Source organism: Cheilinus undulatus, linkage group 19, assembly GCF_018320785.1.
Source record: "Cheilinus undulatus linkage group 19, ASM1832078v1, whole genome shotgun sequence".
Classification (NCBI taxonomy): domain Eukaryota; kingdom Metazoa; phylum Chordata; class Actinopteri; order Labriformes; family Labridae; genus Cheilinus; species Cheilinus undulatus.
The window spans coordinates 15845042-15863085 of record NC_054883.1 but is presented as its reverse complement, the minus strand read 5'-3'; the positions used below and the strand labels follow the sequence as shown (position 1 = coordinate 15863085).

The window sequence follows — 18044 nt, the reverse complement described above, 5'->3', positions numbered from 1 at the left end:
GGGCTGGCATATAGAGACAGACAACCAGGCACGCTCACATTCACACCTACATCCAATTTAAAGTCACAAATTAACCTAACAAGCATGTTTTTGGTGGTGGGAGGAAGCCAGAGTACCCGAGGAGAACATGCAAACTCTGCACGGAAAGGCCCTGACCAGGAAGTGAACCGGGGCATTCTTGCTGTGAGGCAACGGCACTAACCCCTGCACTGCTGTGCAGCCAGTCTGGTTTTCACAAATCTATTTAGCCAAAAATAAGAAAGTATAGTAGGACAATAGTAGTAAATAAACCAGTTTATAAAAAGTCTTGAATGCAAGAATATGAGGTCTGATTTTTTTTTGTTTTTTATTGATCCAGAGAGGTCAAAGGCTAGTTTTTCTGCTTTTGTGTTTTATATTTAGATGACGTTTTCAGGTATTTAAGTTTTCAAAGATATCTATTTAAATAGAAAGCGATTCTCAGCTTTAGCAGATTACCTATACACAGATACTTTCTATTTCTCCACGATCCAAGATCGTACTATCGCACACCCCTAATCAGGGAGAAAGGAAGTGTAAAGCCAGACAATGTTACAGTTACTGTAAGCAGCCTCTCTCTCTTTCTCTCCTGCTCACTTCAAACACCTTCAGCGACTGGAATGCGCTGTCTGTCTGTGTATATGTGGGGGTTACTCTCCCACAGTGCTGAACAGAAATCAATTAGTTTGGTGAATGTGCGGGGAGCGAATCCCCCTCAACCTCTTTGTCACGTTGTGTGAAACAGCTGCTACCACTGAATACTTCCACCTCAAACACACAGTAGTGGAGGCTGAACAGCGGTGGACACAGCACACACAGCGAGGCAATGAAGAGGGGTAATATTGTGTAATTAAGGATTCCTTTCAGGCTGAGGGAGAGTTCAAACAGAGCTGTTTGTCCGGCCAGATAGACTGAAAGCTCTGCACCTCTGAGTGTGGGCGTCCTAAGCTAAGACCACAGAGACATTAATCATTAGGAAAATTACCTCCTGTCTCCCCCACCCTCATCCCTTCCATTATCAATAAACCACCCTGAGAATGGGCAAACACTCGTTGGCTCCTCTCTCTCTCTCACATAAACTGTTGTCATCCTCTCCGTCCCGCTGTCTCTGACAAAATGAGAGATTCACTCGTTTCCTGATCCACCCAATTCTTCCTTTTCTCCCTTTTTTTTATACCCCTCCCATCTAACCACCGTTGCCATGGCATTTAACAAATTATTGCAATTACCCTCGTCATGTGGGTCGCCCCTGGAAACAGGCTGAGGGGCAAGAGAAGAAGGAGGGGAGAGAGGGTGAATGAAGACCAGAGAAGGTGATAATCCTGTTTTGAACAAAAGGTCAAATTGTTGAATAGAGAAGCTTTGATTAAGCAGAGGGGGGACAAAGTGGGACCGTTTGAGCTCTATTCAATGTGCGTGTCTGTGTGCGTGTAGGAAGGGGTGTGAAGTAGACAGATTTTAAGTCTTTAAAGCTGTAAGTGTCAACTGCTAAAACGCAAAAACAGAGCTCTCCCCTGGCGCTTCTGTGTGTAGGAGAAAGGGACAGAGGGGCAGGTGGATTCCTCTAGTACAGGTCTTATGTCAAAGAGGTTTCACCACATAGTAAACAATAAAAACAAAGCTGAAATGATCAGTCTAATAATAGAAAAATGAATCAAGGTGCATCTCAGAAAATTAGAAATTCATGCAAAAGTTCTGATTACTTCAGAAAGTTAAACTTCCATATATTCTAGATTCATCTCATAAAAAAGTCAAATATTTCAAGACTTTTTTAAATTTTAATCTTGATGCTTACAGTTTACAGCTCTCAAAAATCCACTATCTAAACACTAGAATATTGTGGAAAAGTCTAATTTGCAAAGTTTTCCTGAGCTTTCTGGCCTAGTACAGACCGCCACAATCATGGGGAAGACTGCTGACTTGACTGGTGTCCAGAGGACAATCATTGGCCCCCTTCACAAGGAGGGTAAGCCACAGAAGGTCAATGCTGAAAGGGCAGAGGCTGTACTCAAGCAGATTCATGGCAAGGTGACTGATGGGGTAGGGGATAGGGAAAGGTGTACAAGCAACAGGGATGAGCTTAGCCCTCAGAGGATTGTCAAAAAAAGCAGATTCAAGAATGCAGGGGAGCTTCACAAGGACTGAACTGACACTGGAGTCAGTGGGACTCTCAATCAAAACAATAACAAAAGATGAGCAGGGATGCACTGGTTGGCTTTCCCCACCTCCACTGCTTTGTTCCCATTTTGGTTTTATAACATTATAAAATTGCTCTCTGTAACACTTTTTTATCTGAAGAGAAAACCACTGTTTTTGTTTTCTAATGGATTAATTTCCCAAAATAAGGGTAAAAAGCTGTATAAAATGGCCTTCCATGTTAATACCTCAAGTGGTCTTGGAAAGCTTTGCCAGTAATTGACAGAAATTGACAGAATTTGACTCAAATGCTGTGTTTTTTTGAAAGAGGAACGTATATCTGGGGAATATGTTCTGGGGGAACACTAAAGCATGGCACAACTTGGGCCTCACTTCACAAACACTCACCCCGCCCTCTCCTAAACAATACAAAACATGTCAAAGCAGCTGCACAAAACACCGGTAAACATCAAGTAGCTCAACACAGGGCAGTACAGGGCGACATAATGTTGCACCTTCAATAAAAGTCATCCATGCTTCAAGTTATTTTACCTCACCACACCGGAGAGTCACGGAGAGAGAGGTGTGTCTGAAGCTGAAAGTCACAACTTGATGACCTACTGACCCCCTCGGAGACTTCAAACTCGAGTTGGACGGACTCAAGATTTTATGAAGTCCCACAGTCTAAATGATGTTACATTTGAGTATCAGTTAACTTAATAAGTCCTTCTGTAAATACTGTAGTTCCCTTTGGTTGCTTAATGAGCCAACACGTGTCTGCATCAATGTAGCGCTCTGATATGAGGCAGATGGACAGACAGCGAGGATGGAGAGAGATGAGGAGAGAACCCTTACAGTCAGGAGTAAAACAGTGCAGTAGCAAACTGCATGGACTGTTACAGACAGTGAGGGTGAAGAAAATTTAGGTAACAGGTTTACTTTTGACTGTTTAACTTTAATGTTACTTTCTTGTTCAGTTACTACCTCTCTTTGAGCGAACAGAAGGATTTCTTCATTTACATTATAAACATCAGTTAGGATGTGATTATTCACGTGAATGTGTCTTAAAATGTTGAAAGTATCTGACTGTTAGACTGGTTTTAATTATTTTATATCAGGGTTATCCAAACAATGGCTCCTGGGCCAACTTTGGCCCTTTTTCAATAAATTTAAGGTTATTTCTATTTAATATGTGAACATTTTATTCATGTACATAAACAGGACACTCTTTTATGATAAAATTATTCCAAAAAATTAAAACGGAAAACAACTAAGTTTGGAAAAAAGATGAAACTGAATTTGGCAAAAATATAATGGATTTCATAGGGCCCTTCCAGTATCTAAAGTTTTCTGGCAGCTGCTTGAGAAGGTGTCATCTCATAAATCCCGGTGGAGACCACTCAAAGCAGGAGGACCTGTCAGGGATATTACCTATCAAATGAGCAAGTAGAGTCCGGCCTTCTGTTCCCTGTTTGAGCTGGAATATTAGCACATTATCCCTGCACGCTCTGTCTTCAAGCTCAACAAACTTTGCTTCACAAGTTTCTTAATTAATCCAACATGCAGTTGTAGATTTGCGTGCAGCTTGGTAGTTTTGCAGCAGCTGGCTCTTATTTCTTCAGTGTCCTGCAAAGATAGAATTCACAGTGTCTGTTTTTTTTAAAGCTTATTAGAACAGGCTTTAGTTTCTTATCAGCCTCCCGATAATATCTTTACCTTCTTCTCCTGTCACCTTCATGCACAGAAGCAGAACCTGGCATGAACATCAGGCCCCATTCATTTTGTAATGCAAGTGGCTTCACTGCTCAAAGTGTGCTTGGTAATTTCTTTCTTTGTCTTCTTTTTTTAAAGATTTGTTTTGGGGCGTTTTATGCCTTTATTCATATAAGACAGTGGAAGGAGGTATAAACTAGAGAGAGTAACATACAGGAAAGGAGGCATGATTTGATCCTGGGCTGCCCGCTTTGAGGACTGTCCTTACTTCTTACTTTTTGCATATGTGTCATACTTAAATGTTTCAGATCATCAAACAAATCTATCAGACCAATAACTGCATTTTGTTCTCACTGAGGTTTTCAAATGTTGATTTCATTTATTAAAGTGAAAAATGGCATCTAAACCTACCTGCCCCTATGTGAAAAGGCAATTGCCCCTTGTTAAATCATGAGTTAACTGTGATAAACCACATTTTTTGGAAAGCTGAGTTCAATTTCGCTAGACACATCCAGGCCTGATTACTTACAGATTTGTTGAATCCAGAAATCTTTTGAATAGAACCTGCCTGATAAATGAAGTAGGCTACAAGATCTCCAGCACAACATGGCACCATCTAAAGCAGTTCAACAACAGATAAACAAAGTCTTTGACATCTATCAGTCTGGAAAGGGTTACAAAGGCTTTAGGTTCCAGCGAACCACGGTCAGAGCCATTATGCACAAATGGGGAAAACTTGCAACTCTCAGAAGTGGCCACTTTGCCTAAATTATTCCAAGAGTGCAACGACGACTCATCCAGGAGGTCACAAAAGAACCCAGAACAACATCTAAAGACCTGCAGGCCTCACTGGCCTCAGTTAAGGTCAGAGTTCATGACTCAACCAGAAAAAAAGAGCCTGGGTTAAAATGGCATCCATGGCCAAAACCACTGCTGACCAAAAAGAACACAAAGCCTCATCTTATATTTGACAAAAAAAAAATTCTGATGATCCCCAAGACTTTTGGACAAATATTCTGTGGATTGACGAGACTTGAACTTTTTGGAAGGTGTGTGGCCCGATACACGTGGCATAAAAATAACACGTCATTTGATTAAAAGAACATCATGCCAACAGACAAACATGGTGGTGGAGGTGTGATGGTCGGGGGCTGCTTTGCTGCTTCAGAACCTGGATGGCTTGCTGTAATAGATGGAACCGTGAATTCTTCTCTCTACCAGAAATCCTGAAGGAGAATGTCTGGCCATCAGCTCATGACCTCAAGCCCAAGTGCACTTGGGTTATCCATAACCACCAGGCTGCCGGTGCCCTGCTGCATCACTTTTTAACAGCTTTTCACCAAGTCAGAGCCCTGCATTTGGTGGTATACTATTAGTTAAAGCCCTGATTGGTTGAAAGATGATTTGGTTCTTAACAGAGTGATCCGAGGAGGTCAGCAGCATGAGTTGTTCTCTAGTTTCACAAGTATGGAAATTCAATGGATGCGCTTTTAAGCTGCATATTTCTTGGTTTGAATTTAGGACTTAGCCAAAAAAATGGTGAATTTACTAAATATTAAACCACTGATTTGGTTTCATGGGTGAATTTTGAATAGTGAGGGGTGAAAGTAGTCATAAGTGGGCACTTCAAACAGATTATCTCACATATATGAAATTCAGATGTTTATCTGTTGTGTTGTATGAATTTGATGCTGGCATCTCGTACAACTAGCTGCATATTCAGAAAAGATTTTTTTTTTAATCAGGAATGACCTATTGCAAAAAATTCTGGTTTTCTTAACAGAAGAGAAAATGTTGCAGTCAGAGTTGTTGGGAGTCTTGACACTTAAAGAAGTGATGAGGAAAGCATGGACATTAATACTGGCAACTGGTGAAGCTGCCGTTTTAAACACTGGTGTCAGTACCAGCCCTGACATTCAATCTGTGTCTCTCTACCAGTAAAGAAGGCTTGGGCTTATGAAACATCTGACAAAGAACACAACTTCATGAAAAAATGAAAAGCAAATGTCTCTGCACTATAGCATAAAAACAATAAAGAGCATTTTTCCGACATGTTCCTGAAGTTTCACACGTCATACTGTTAGACTGTGAGGTTTTAGAAGAGATGAGAGTTTAAAATAAGCCCACAATCACAGACAAAGCAGACGCAGCAGACAGAGGTGATGTTTCGTGGTGGGCACTGTCGTGGCCTGGTCCTGCCTCTGTTTGGTTAAATTATGTGGAACTCATTTGACGTCTGCATTCAGTGTGTCAGGTATCCACTGCTATAATTATGCAATTATGAGCCTTTATTCTCCCACGTCCAACTGTAAACCCCCCCATCTCCTCTCCCTCACTCCAGCAAAAATGCTTCAATTATAAATTTTCTGTCTTTTCCTTCATGTGCTCCTTGGTTTTTATTCTTTTCTTTGTTGCTCTCATGATTTTCTTTATTTTTATCATACTGTGTCATTTTTATAGTCTTCCAAAGCATTTCCCATGATGCTTCACGCTTTATACAAGCGCTGGTAAGGTGTTTAGATAATTAGCCCTGGAGACAGATTGTGTGGGTAAAGCTGTGAACTCTGGGACTTTCTAATTGATTTGGGATATGTGTGTTTGTTTGTGTGAACCTTTACGAGTGTTTGGTTTTAATTTAGCCTGATTTTCAGAGAGATTGCATGTTTCTGTAACCTTGCAAAGCAGATGGATACTTCTGTTTCTGTGTTTCTCACTGGCAAATCAATCTTGCCTAGCTCTTGTCTGAACTATTTGGGTCTGGTTAGAAAGTGACTGGACACAATCAGCGACAAGGGGCAGTACATTTGGGCGTGGCATAGTCATGACGTAAGCAAACGGCAACAAGAGGCCAGTGCAATTATGGCAGAAGAAATTAGCGTGGATGCTGCTAAAGCGTCAGTTTTATCAGAACGTGACGACATTTCTTCGTTAAAAGAAGAACAAAGAACAGCAGTGAGTTGTTTTCTTTTCAAAAACGTCAAAAGTTGTGTACTGACATGTCTACAGTCGCCATGGTTTGCGTTATGCAGTTCTGTATGGAGTTTACTCCTTCGGTATGGGCGCAGCTTGGTAGCGGCTACGTCACGTGTTTTGTTGCTATGATTGGCCCGTAAAGATGTGACAGTTCATCCAATCACCCACCGAGTGTTTTTTCAAAGCCTCTGCTCTTTCCCAAACACTGTGTATGAGTGGTTTTCCAGATGGATGTGTGAAACAAATCTGACAGGTTAATGTTTCTGTGTATGCCCGGTCAAAGCTCCCATGTGTTTTCTGTGTAGTTCAGAAAGAAAAAAGAAAACCTTTGCAGCAGTTTTTCAGTTTGCATAAACTTAGATGTAAAATAAAATTAAAGCTTGCAAAACTTCTTTATTATTGGACTTAACTCCCTCAATGTGATCTAGTTTTTATAGTATAATTTTGTTGCTGGATTAGAGGGAAAATTACCAGAAAGACTGGGAAAATGGATAAATTCATCATCTGACATTTAAATCTCAGTAATTTGAATTAAGTGTTTTTTACACAGATCAGAATAAGAACAAATCTTAAAGTGAAAGATTAAGATTTTTCAAAGCAGTAAATAAAAGTCACCAGTTTAAAGAGCAAAAGCAATCTCTCAGGTTTTTATACAGGTCACTTAACAAACAGAAAAGGACAAATTTATTAACCCCCCTATGAAAATGTAAGTTTTCCAAAGTACTTCCCAAGTGCTGTTTAACAGAGAAAATACATTTTAGCACAGCAAGTAGTCTTATGTTTGATGCTAACATTATTTTACTTTGCACACAGAAATAAAAGTATTTCATAAAAACCAAAATCTACCAGGGTCAAAATTGTTAACTCCTTTAGAACTGACCTTTTTGATGAACAATAGCACAAACCTCTGTTGTGCAATGATGTGCTTTTACTTTGTAATTCTCAGAACTTGTAAAGTCAAGTTAATCTGAGGATTATCTTCCAGTTTAAACACATTAGAAAAACTTCAGTTGGGGTCTGAGCTGTCACTAGAGAAAACATCATGGCAGAAACAAGGGAAATCAGATTAGACTTGAGAAGAAGAATTGTTGATGCTCACAAAGAAGAAGAAGGATAAACAAAGAGAGCCACAGAGGACTAAAAAGCCTGGCAGAGGTAGGAGGAAAAAGATTTGAAAGACCCTGGAAAGAAAACTAGCGAGAGATGTGTCTGAAGACCCCAGAACAACTGACAAGACACTAGTGAATGATGTAGACAGGTCAGGACAACTGTCAGACAACTGTAGTCTCAAAGAAGACCATCACTAGAGCCCTGCACAGGAATCAAGAGAAGAATTCCACTTCTGCATAAGAGACACCTTCAAGTCAGAATGAAGTCTGCTAAGGACAACCTGGAGAAGGATTAAGAATACTGGAAGCATGTCCTTTGGTCAGATGAAACTGAACTGGAGCTCTTTGGCCATAGAGACGTTGGTGATGTTTGGAGAAAGAAGGGCGTATCACCCTGTCTACATGGAGATTTTGAAAGAAAAACAAGCAGTCAGCAACAAGACTGGGTCTGGGTCATCGCTTTTTCTTACAACATGACAACGACCCAAAACATTCGTCACTTCCGGTGAGGAACTACCTCCAGAAGACCAAAGTGAGCGTTATTGAGTGGCCTGCACAAAGCCCTGACTTGAATCCTATTAGACATATGTGGGGTGAACTGAAGACCAAGGTCCATGCGCCAGGTGACCATCAAACCTGGAGGAGCTTGAGAGATTTGCCAAAGAAGAATTGGCTGGGATTCCTTAGAAGACGTATCAGAGACTTGATGAAAACAACAACAAAAGACTGCAGGCTGATATTCAGCAAAAAGGAGACACTTGTGACTTTTAGGATCAGTTTATCAAATGTTTTAATGCCTAGTTGTTGATGTAATGTACTGTAAGGCTGAGAGCATAGATCCATAGTTGAGGAGAGGTGGGTCACATTTTTTTGCTGCTGGGATTCCTTTTCTCTTCTTTTTTAAATCCGAATCACTGCCAGATGACGGACTGAGTGCTGCTTTTCTGTGGGACCAGTTTTCTGAATGGTCAGGAGAGGCAATGGGAGAATCCACACTGACGTCTTAAAATGTATATTTTGTCATTTTCGTCATATATTTAGTATACTGGATTTATCACACAACCCTAGTGGCGAAGTTTGCAGATTTGTCTCTTAGTGTAGTTAGGTGGTGCACGTCTATCTGTACAGAAGTGCTCACCGCAAAAGAGTACTTATATGCGAACCAAGGTCACAATAGTTTTGGATTCTTCATTAGTTTTTTTTTCATTTTCACTTTCTGTTTTCAATTTCAGTTTAGTTTTAATCAGTTTTTACTGCTGGTTTGTTATTTTATTTTTTATAATGCAAAAATAATTTGTTTTAGTCTAGTTTTTATTATATTTAGGCCTTCTTTACACGAGACTAGGGGTGAGTATTGGCAAGAACCTCACGATACAATATGCATCACGATACAATACGCATCATGATACTTGGGTCACGATACGATAGTATCACGATATATCAGGATATCATGATATTGTGATATATTGCGATATTCTACACAGTTAACTAAGAAAAATATAGAGGTAATGTATATGTAAATCACACAATGCGTTGGTGGTGTTCCCGCTATATTTCACGGCAGCAAGACAGAGCATGCAAACTGCATTTCCTTTCTTTAACTGGCTGTTTGTATTTTACTAACAACTCGGCTAAAATATGAATTTATATTTTTTACCAAAAAATCGATATTAAGAGTTGAAGTATCGACATTGTATCAGATGTCAAAGTATCGCGATATATTGCCGTATCGATATTTTTTCACAGCTCTACACGAGTAAGCAGGAGACACAGAAACGCTGTAGTAAAGAGATTTTCACAATAAATTTGTCTCTACAACAAGGACAGTGCTGCACATTCACTGTTTTTCATGTGTTTTTGATAAGATGGGACTTTTTTATCACACACGGGTGCACGAGTAATTCATCACTAAATCCTCCTCATCACAAGTGAACGCGGCAGCAAAATTTCACAGCACACATAAATACAAAAATGCTTTTCTAGACCAGTCTTGCTATAACAACGATATCCTTTAAGATTTAATTTTCCAAAGACAAATTTCTCTCCTACAGCCTTTAATTTCTCCTGGATTTTCTCAGAGGGCGCAGCGCTTTCTGCTTAAAGCCTAGCTGATGGAGGAGGAGACAGGAGAGTCTACAGGCTGACGTTTCCGTATTAAAACTTCAAGAAATAAAGATGAGAGCTAAATCATTTCCAAGAGGCAGATATATAGGAAGATTAAAATATTCTGAAAGGCTCTAGTTTCACTCATGTTTGGAGGCAGGAACATTTAAACTCCGCGTTGACAGTGTTTTGAACTGTTAGACTGAGATAAGGCTCCGTAGTTGTGAAGTGGATCACATTTTGTCCGCTGCTGGGCCGTCTTCTCTCCGACATGTATGATTCTGGCAGGTAGTTTTCAGCAAAATGTTCGCGCTCAACAACACTGCTCATGTCTTTGGCGACGTGTTGTGTTGCTGCCACCATTATCTCGGCATCATCTTGCGGCATATTTTAACGAATACCACGTGAGTTCGACCTCTTCCTTTTTAAAGGCTGAACCACTGCCGGATGACAGACCTAACGCTGTCTCTTGTCTGTCTCTGAATGCAGCTAACTAGCTGCTAACTCGCCACACTGCTGTTTACCCATAGTGTTTATCTTCTTCCCTCTCCAAAGCTTCTCTTTCCTCCGCTGGTACAAAAACGCACATGCGCGGAGGAAAGTTTTCTGGATGGGCAGGGAAGTGTTTTTTCCTTGCGGTGAGAGATGCGTTTAGGGACAATGGGAGAAGCGAAACTCCAGTGAGAAATGCACGCTGACAGCTCAAAACTTCCACATAGTTTATACTCAATGTTTGCGATATAATCATTTATACATCATGCGTGGAGAAAGTTGCGATTGACCGAGTGTACTCGATATATCGCCCACCCCTACTTACATGGAGACAGGGTTGTTTGAGAAACTTCCAAATTGTTCCATTCCAGGCACCAAAATGCCGTTGTCATGTAAACAGACAGCCAAAACGCTAAAAACGTTTCATGTTTTCACCTGAAAATATTGTCGTGTGAGCAGGGCAACAGTGTTAGTTTCAGATTTTTCCGATACATGTCAGGGCTGTGTGAACATCATACATTTTTAAAAATGTATTCTAACAGGCTACTCTTTGTTTATAATTTTATTTATTTAAAGTTTATGTTTGAATACAACTCCCATCATAAAACTACCACTTTGTGAAGACTTGACCAATCAAATCAGGCCATTTTACTCTCCTCAGACATGGGTGTAGGTGCCAGTCAGTACGGTTGTGTCAAAGACTAAAACTAAGGATTTTTTTTTCTCTATTTTTATTTTATTTTAGTTAGTTTTGTGAGCACACTGTACATTTTTTGTCAGTTTTTGTTTTCATAGTCAATTTTAGTTTTTATTTAGTTTCAGTTAACTAAAATGATTTCCATATTTTAGTGTCATTTATGTAGTTTCAGTGATCTATAACAACATTGATGCAAACACAGAATCAGGAGGGTAAATCCTCCTTTTGTTTACTGATGTTTTTTTAATCATTTAAAGAGAGTTGATTTTTTTTCTTGCAGCTTAAATTTCCATGCAACAAACTTTTACATTTGAAATTCATTCATCTTTTAGTTCGTCACAATGGGCCTTCTTCCTGATGAGCTTGCCAGTAAGTTGGCAGGCAGCTAACCGGTTGTGTGTTGACTTTAACAGCTCTGTACATGTCTTCCACACCCTACACTTCAGTTTTGGTACAAATGAAGTAAACGGCAAACTTATGCGGATTCATAGAAAGCATCAAATTATCTGTTTGTGTTAGTCTGACTTAGAGAAATGAGCTTCAGTGTGATTTCAATCAAACTAACATGTTTCCTGGCATTTTTCAGAGGTTCTACTACAAAAAAACTGGACTTTTTCTATATGCATGTTAAGTTCTGACTGGTTCTTCTGTTTTTAAGGTTTCAGCAAATTCACTAAGTTTTTATTTTTGTGATCGTGTTTTTCTTTTAGGAGTCACTTTAGAGATTGAAGTTAAGTAGTAACAGATGCAGCTGTTCTTTCTTCAAGTTGATTCTTACTTTTAAAGGTTATTGAACGCAGCAGAACATTGGGAAAAGGTTTATATATACTGTAGTGATGGCTGTAAAGAAAATACAATCTCTGCTGTTTCTTTTGTGGCCACTGCTGCTGCAAAACTGATCAGGAGACGAGACAAAGCCAAAATGTAAAAAATCAATGAGAGAAACTCTGCCTGCACGAGGGGGAGAAACAGACAGGTGCAGAAGCGGTTTATTTAGACTGAATGAAAGGAAGAATAGTTGGATGTAAGGATGGAGGAAAGCAGCAAAAGGCGTTGATGGTGGTGGGTCTGACGCTCTGTCATTAGTTGGGCATTAACCCCCTCCCCTTTAAGCCCCCCTTTAGTAATGACAGGGCATAAGAAGCAGAGGGGGTTGAGTGGTCTGGAAGAATACGGCGAGATTGAGAGGGTTAGACCACCGCACCTGCCCAGGGTCACTACCTCACCATAGGGGGTCCTAACTACTGCCGTTTTGGCTGTCCACCGCTCTGCCTGTCTGACAAGTACTCACAGAGCAGGACCCCGCCACATGGCAGCTGAAGATACACTCCGATGTAAAGAGAGAGAGCGTAAACCTCTGCTCCCTTTCCTACTCCTGTCTCTGCACTTTCTTTATTCTACACCCCTCTATTTTCCTCCTCAGACTACTTTTCCTGTCACCTCTGTCATGCAGAATTAGAGCACCTTAATAGAAGCCACAATTTTCAGCAAAATTTCCTCATTACTAGAAAATGTTTCTTCAAATGTCTAGAGGCCAGAAAAGTTTTCTTGGTCAATCGTTAATGGCACCTTTATCATCAAAACAAGCAGCGACACAAACACGTTAGAAAAAGCAATCATGCTGGAAAGAAAACGTCGAGTTCTATTTCAAATTAGACTCTTCTGTGCTCATTTGAACGCTCCTTACTTTTCCGTGTATTAAACCTCAAAATCTCTGGATTAAAAGACTTTGAAAACAAGTTTAGCAGCTCTGACAATGTGACAAAAGGTACAGAAGTTTAACCACAGACAACACTGTTATTTAAAATTTACATATGCTTACCATTTTTCTATTTTGAAATGACTTGTCAGTGCATATGTGGATCGTTATGAGAAACATAAGCTCTCTTTCAGTTCTGAATTGTGAAGTAAAAATAGCCCAACAGTCCCCTAGACCTGTCCTTTAATAAATCATGACAGCCTGTTATCATTGATGTCTTTTATCTATAGAGTAATTTGCTGCAGGCTTTCGGTCCCTTAATGTTTAATTTAGGAATGCATTCTACTTACTAGAAAACGACCTGTTTTTAATAGGGGAACATGTCTGATCTGATATGTTAGTGGAATTCTTGTTTAGTTGATTGAAATGTTAGATTTGATGGCTTGTCAAGGGATTTTATAGCATTTTATGGGAAAACGAAAGCTTTAAACGCAAGGATTAGTGTCTGATGAAAAAGGAAAAATCATAGTCATGAAGTCAGAATTTTTCTTGTTTTTTTTTTTTATTGTAAACATGAATGATGTTGGTTAGAACTGGTTATAAATTTCTTTGCTGACTTAATATTAACCCCTCTTATCCATAGATGTACATAAATACATGAAAAGATATATTTTTAAAAATCCACAGTTGAGAAGAAATGATCAGTTGTCGGCCATTAGGATAGGACATTATTTGTTACCAGTTAAAAAAACCTTACTGTACATCACTACTGTTAAATTCATGTTTGAGTCATATCTAGACAAGAGAAGTTGTATAATGCATGAAAAGTGATATTAAGTAAATAAGATTTAAAAGATAAACTTGACAACTGTAATTACTGCATTTTATGTCTTACACTTGCATTAAAAAAAACTTTTCTAGTCATATAATCTGTCATTAAAGTAAAATAAAAGTAGAATCTTGTCAGGTCTCATACCGTTCTTGTGAGCCTATACTGATATAAAGTGCTTGGATTGAAAAGTAGTATAAGGGCTTCAGTTTCAATAAAAATTAAAGGTCACATATTTTAACCCTTTAAGACAAGTTTATATTAGTAACAGAGGTCCCAAAATGTGCCTGTGAAGTTTGTTGCTGAAAAACACTCCAGTATTGGATTTTTGCATGTCTAAAAACTATGGATGCGATATTATTGGCAGTATATCGGTATCGGCCGATAATAGCTTAAAAAGTTATTTGTCAGTATCAGCCAATAATAAAATTAATGCCAATCTGTACAGCTGATAATGCGCCAACAATAAACTCAACTTGTCAGCTTTGTGGAAGAAGTTTGAGATGTGGGAGCAAGACAGCAAAGTAGCTGTTTGCATCGCTTTTAAAGTACATGTGATGTGAGGAGGATTCGACAACACGTCTTTAACACCACCACTTTCATTTTGCATCTAATAAACGTCACCCTGATGACTACAAAGACTTTTTTAAGTCATTCGACAAAGCTAAAAAAATACAGCAGCGACCACCCAAAGGTAAGGAGCTGAACAGGAAAATAATTTTATTCGTAGCTCTTGATAATCAGCCTTTCAGCATGGTGGAATAAATGGGCTTCCTCGGGCTAATGGTGCATTTAAAACCCGCTATGTTATACCTAGCAGGTACTTTAAAGCCTTACCTGAACTGCAAACTTCATTTCCAGTCACGTAGAGAAGCTCTTTGTTAAAGCTAAACATATTAGCTTCACCATGGATATATGGACATCAAGTGTCCATCCTGTTAGCATGTTGAGCCTCACTGCCTCAGTGGATAGATGAGGATTTCACTCTTAAAACGCCTATCCTGCACTCACACAAGTGCTCACTCAGCAGCTGCAGTTGCAGCCATTTTTGATAACATGTTTCAGGTATGGAAAATAGAGAAAAATGGGGGGGGGGGTATTTCTGATACTTGAGGGGATTGTGGACAGGCCAGGGGCACATATTTTTGCTAGAAAACCCTGAAAAAGTAATTTTTGCATAATATGTCCCCTTTAATGCCTCCAGTCCTGGCTCCAATTAAAAATGGCAGTAATTTCGACAGATTTGATTGCTGAAGCTGACATCCAAAGAAAACAATTTTTGTAGATTTATCCTCTTAATTTTCCTCTTATAGTACCCAAGATTGATCCATGCCCCCAGACCCCCCCCCCTTCATTTCAGAGTCCTACCAACATAGGCTGATAATTTAATCGTTTTACATCTTTAAGATGGAGTTTACTCAGTATGTACTTGGTACATAAGTTCCTGTCCTTGTAGTGTCTTTTATCTTTGATGTATTTTGCCAATATTGTGTTTTGCGGGATGGGGGTGGGGGTTAGAGGGTTGGGTGGAGTGGGTTAGGGTCATTTTTATCTCCTTTGTCTGTTTGAAAAGTACTTTGTGCTTGTCTAGTATGAAAATTGCTATATAAATAAAGTTTGCTTGATTGATTGATTAATGATGAAATCCTGTGTGAAACATTGTCTAGTAATAATGTAACAACCTTACAATGAATGAGCAAGCAGTTGGAGCTTTATAAGAATGAAGTAGTTTCAAAAGTTTTGGATTAAAATGTCCAAATATGTCCTTGTAGGGCTGGTTGGTGTGTGAGGACCAGGCCTGCCAGAACAGGATCAGACGTTTGCCCATCGCCTTCTCTCGCCATGGACCAATCTGCCCTGCCTGCACCAGAGCCACCCTCAGACCAGAGGTAACACTGACATGAATGCACTCTGTTAGGTTGTGTACATTTTGTCCAGGTGGTGGTGCTATAGAGCTGAATTCTCTCCTTATATTCTGCACATCTCCCCTCATTAGTATCACATTTCACCATACATAGACGCTCTATATGACGGTAGTAACCCTCTGTCTGTCCTGAAGCGTCTCCGTGTTGGTGTGACAGGGTGTCTGAGCTCACACATGCCTGCTCTCATCCCTATGTGCATGTAGGGCACAAAGAGCTGCCCGGTAGTTAAACCATTAGAAGCATCAGTCTGTCCAGCTCTCCTGAACGCTTTGTTAGCTTGACCACTGGATTTAAAAGAAACACTCTTCCTTTCAATTTGAGCGTGACGCTTCAATCTATTTTTTTGTCCTCTATTTCTCTGTCCCCTTTCTCACCATCCCTAACTCTCTTGTCAGGTTTTTTCTGCTCCTATCTGTCCCTCTCTGGCTGCTTTGCTATGTCTGACTTTGTGGCGACAGGTTGTAAACCAGAAGGCCAATTTCTGCTGTCACTGTAGCCACTTAGGGCGGCCATTGCTGTGGCTGAGGGCCAAGGCACTTTAAACTGCAGGCTGAATAAAACATTTAACTCTGGATGCTCACTCATGCTGCATTTTTTCGACACTAAAACTTATAGTGTGTTTTCATTTTACCTGCTTCTCATCCTATAGAGCTCATACCTACCAGTGTAACTTAAGTCTATCTACCACACACTGGTCCATAGGAGTGCTTTACATTCACAGTGTCTGAAAGCTATTAAAACCCCATCAATAAAGCACAAAGAAGGCTTTTCAAAAGCATCACAAAGATGAATATGTGAGAGTATAGAGTGTTAAATTCTGTGGCTTATTTTCATAGTTTATAAGGTTTTTATGTTTGGTTTTAATCACATGCTCAGTGGAATTCTGATCAAACTGCCAGATCTGGAGTTATTTTGCATGCTTATTGATGACCTCTGACCTCTCGTTGCATCCTCACAAAGCTCCGCTGCTCATGTAGCTTCCAAGTTAACTGAATGCGATCGATGTGATGCAAGTTTTCTGAGAGGTGATAGGAGAAGGAGTTTGAGCCATCGCTAGCGACTGTAGCTGGAAACAAGCTTTCAGAAATAATAAGCAGCTTTGCACTGAGGTTTGTGCTGAGTGTAATAGGGATGCAACGGTACTCGGTAAAATATTGAACCGTTTGGTCCGCTCTGCACGGGACAATATGCCCTTGTGGATCACAGATTTTCAGATTTGTAATTCATTTTGCTCTGATGGTTTACAGGCCATTGTGTGGGTGTGTACATGTGTCTGTCCTGGCAGGAGAAAAGCCCTCCCCACAAGTTAATGTCCAATCATTGTTGTTGCTCCACCCACACGGCCCCTCTTACACTGTTTTGGAGCCGGGTTCACACTGCTGCTCTCACACTTAAGCCTGATTTATGCTTCTGTGTTGCGTCAACGGGGTAGCTACGCGTAGCCCTCTGCGTCAACGCGGACCCTTACACCGTAGCCTGACGCGCACCTCCAAAAAATCCTAACTACGCGTCGTGGCAACGCGGACCGCAAGGGCTGTGATTGTTCTGCTCTAAACGTCATCCAGGTCCCTCAGTGGGCGAACCAGTGTGGAAAATTAACCCTTTCTTAGCCTCGACTCGTTTAGTGGTCGTACAGACCACCTTCGCAAACGTCTTCCCTGTCGCCTGTGCTTCAACATTTGCAACAAAAGAATTTGTTCGTCAATATCGATTAACTCCAACCCCAAACGCACCCGCTCCACCTCGATCGCCATGACCAGAAGATAAAAAAGGATTTGGATGTGAAACCGCACACAGCCACACCCCCCTAGCAGCATGGTGAATTGCAGAGCAACGCGTTCCCTCGACGCAGAACTTTGAATGGTCAATGACTGCGTTGCGTTGACGGCATACCTACGCCATAGACGCGATGCAGAAGCATAAATCAGGCTTTAAGCGGTGAAAAAGTAAGCAAAGAGGCATGGCCATTACGAACGGAGGAGTTGAGACATTTGAAGAAGCACCAGCTTCATTCAAATTAGAGGTGTGGGTTAATTTCTGTTTCACCGTCAAATACAACAACAAGGGAGTGAAAACTGTGGACAGCGTAAGCATCTTGATATAACGCTTCCCAAACACGACACTGGAGTGACTCGACTTGTGTCTGCGCTGCTTCATGTCTCCTTCTTGTCTCACAACGCACATCCATCAGCTGTTGGCTGTGCTATCATCAATCAGAAGCCTAACATGTTTAGCGTGATGGGCTGTTGTAGCAGTAAACTTAGCCAAACAAACTCTCTTTCAGCGCCATAGAGTCCACTGTTAGCTCCAAAAACTGCAGTTCTAGCCCCATTAAACGCACCTTGCAATT

General features: G+C 40.4%; 1 protein-coding gene across 1 annotated transcript in view; it reads left to right on the top strand.

The window, feature by feature from the left end:
• pola1 (polymerase (DNA directed), alpha 1) overlaps nucleotides 1-18044 on the top strand; it is a 103309-nt gene that overhangs the window by 49529 nt on the left and 35736 nt on the right. Inside the window, exon 35 of the mRNA XM_041814577.1 lies at nucleotides 15542-15658. Within this exon, the coding sequence (XP_041670511.1) occupies nucleotides 15542-15658 (117 nt within the window). The remainder of the gene's footprint in view (nucleotides 1-15541; nucleotides 15659-18044) is intronic.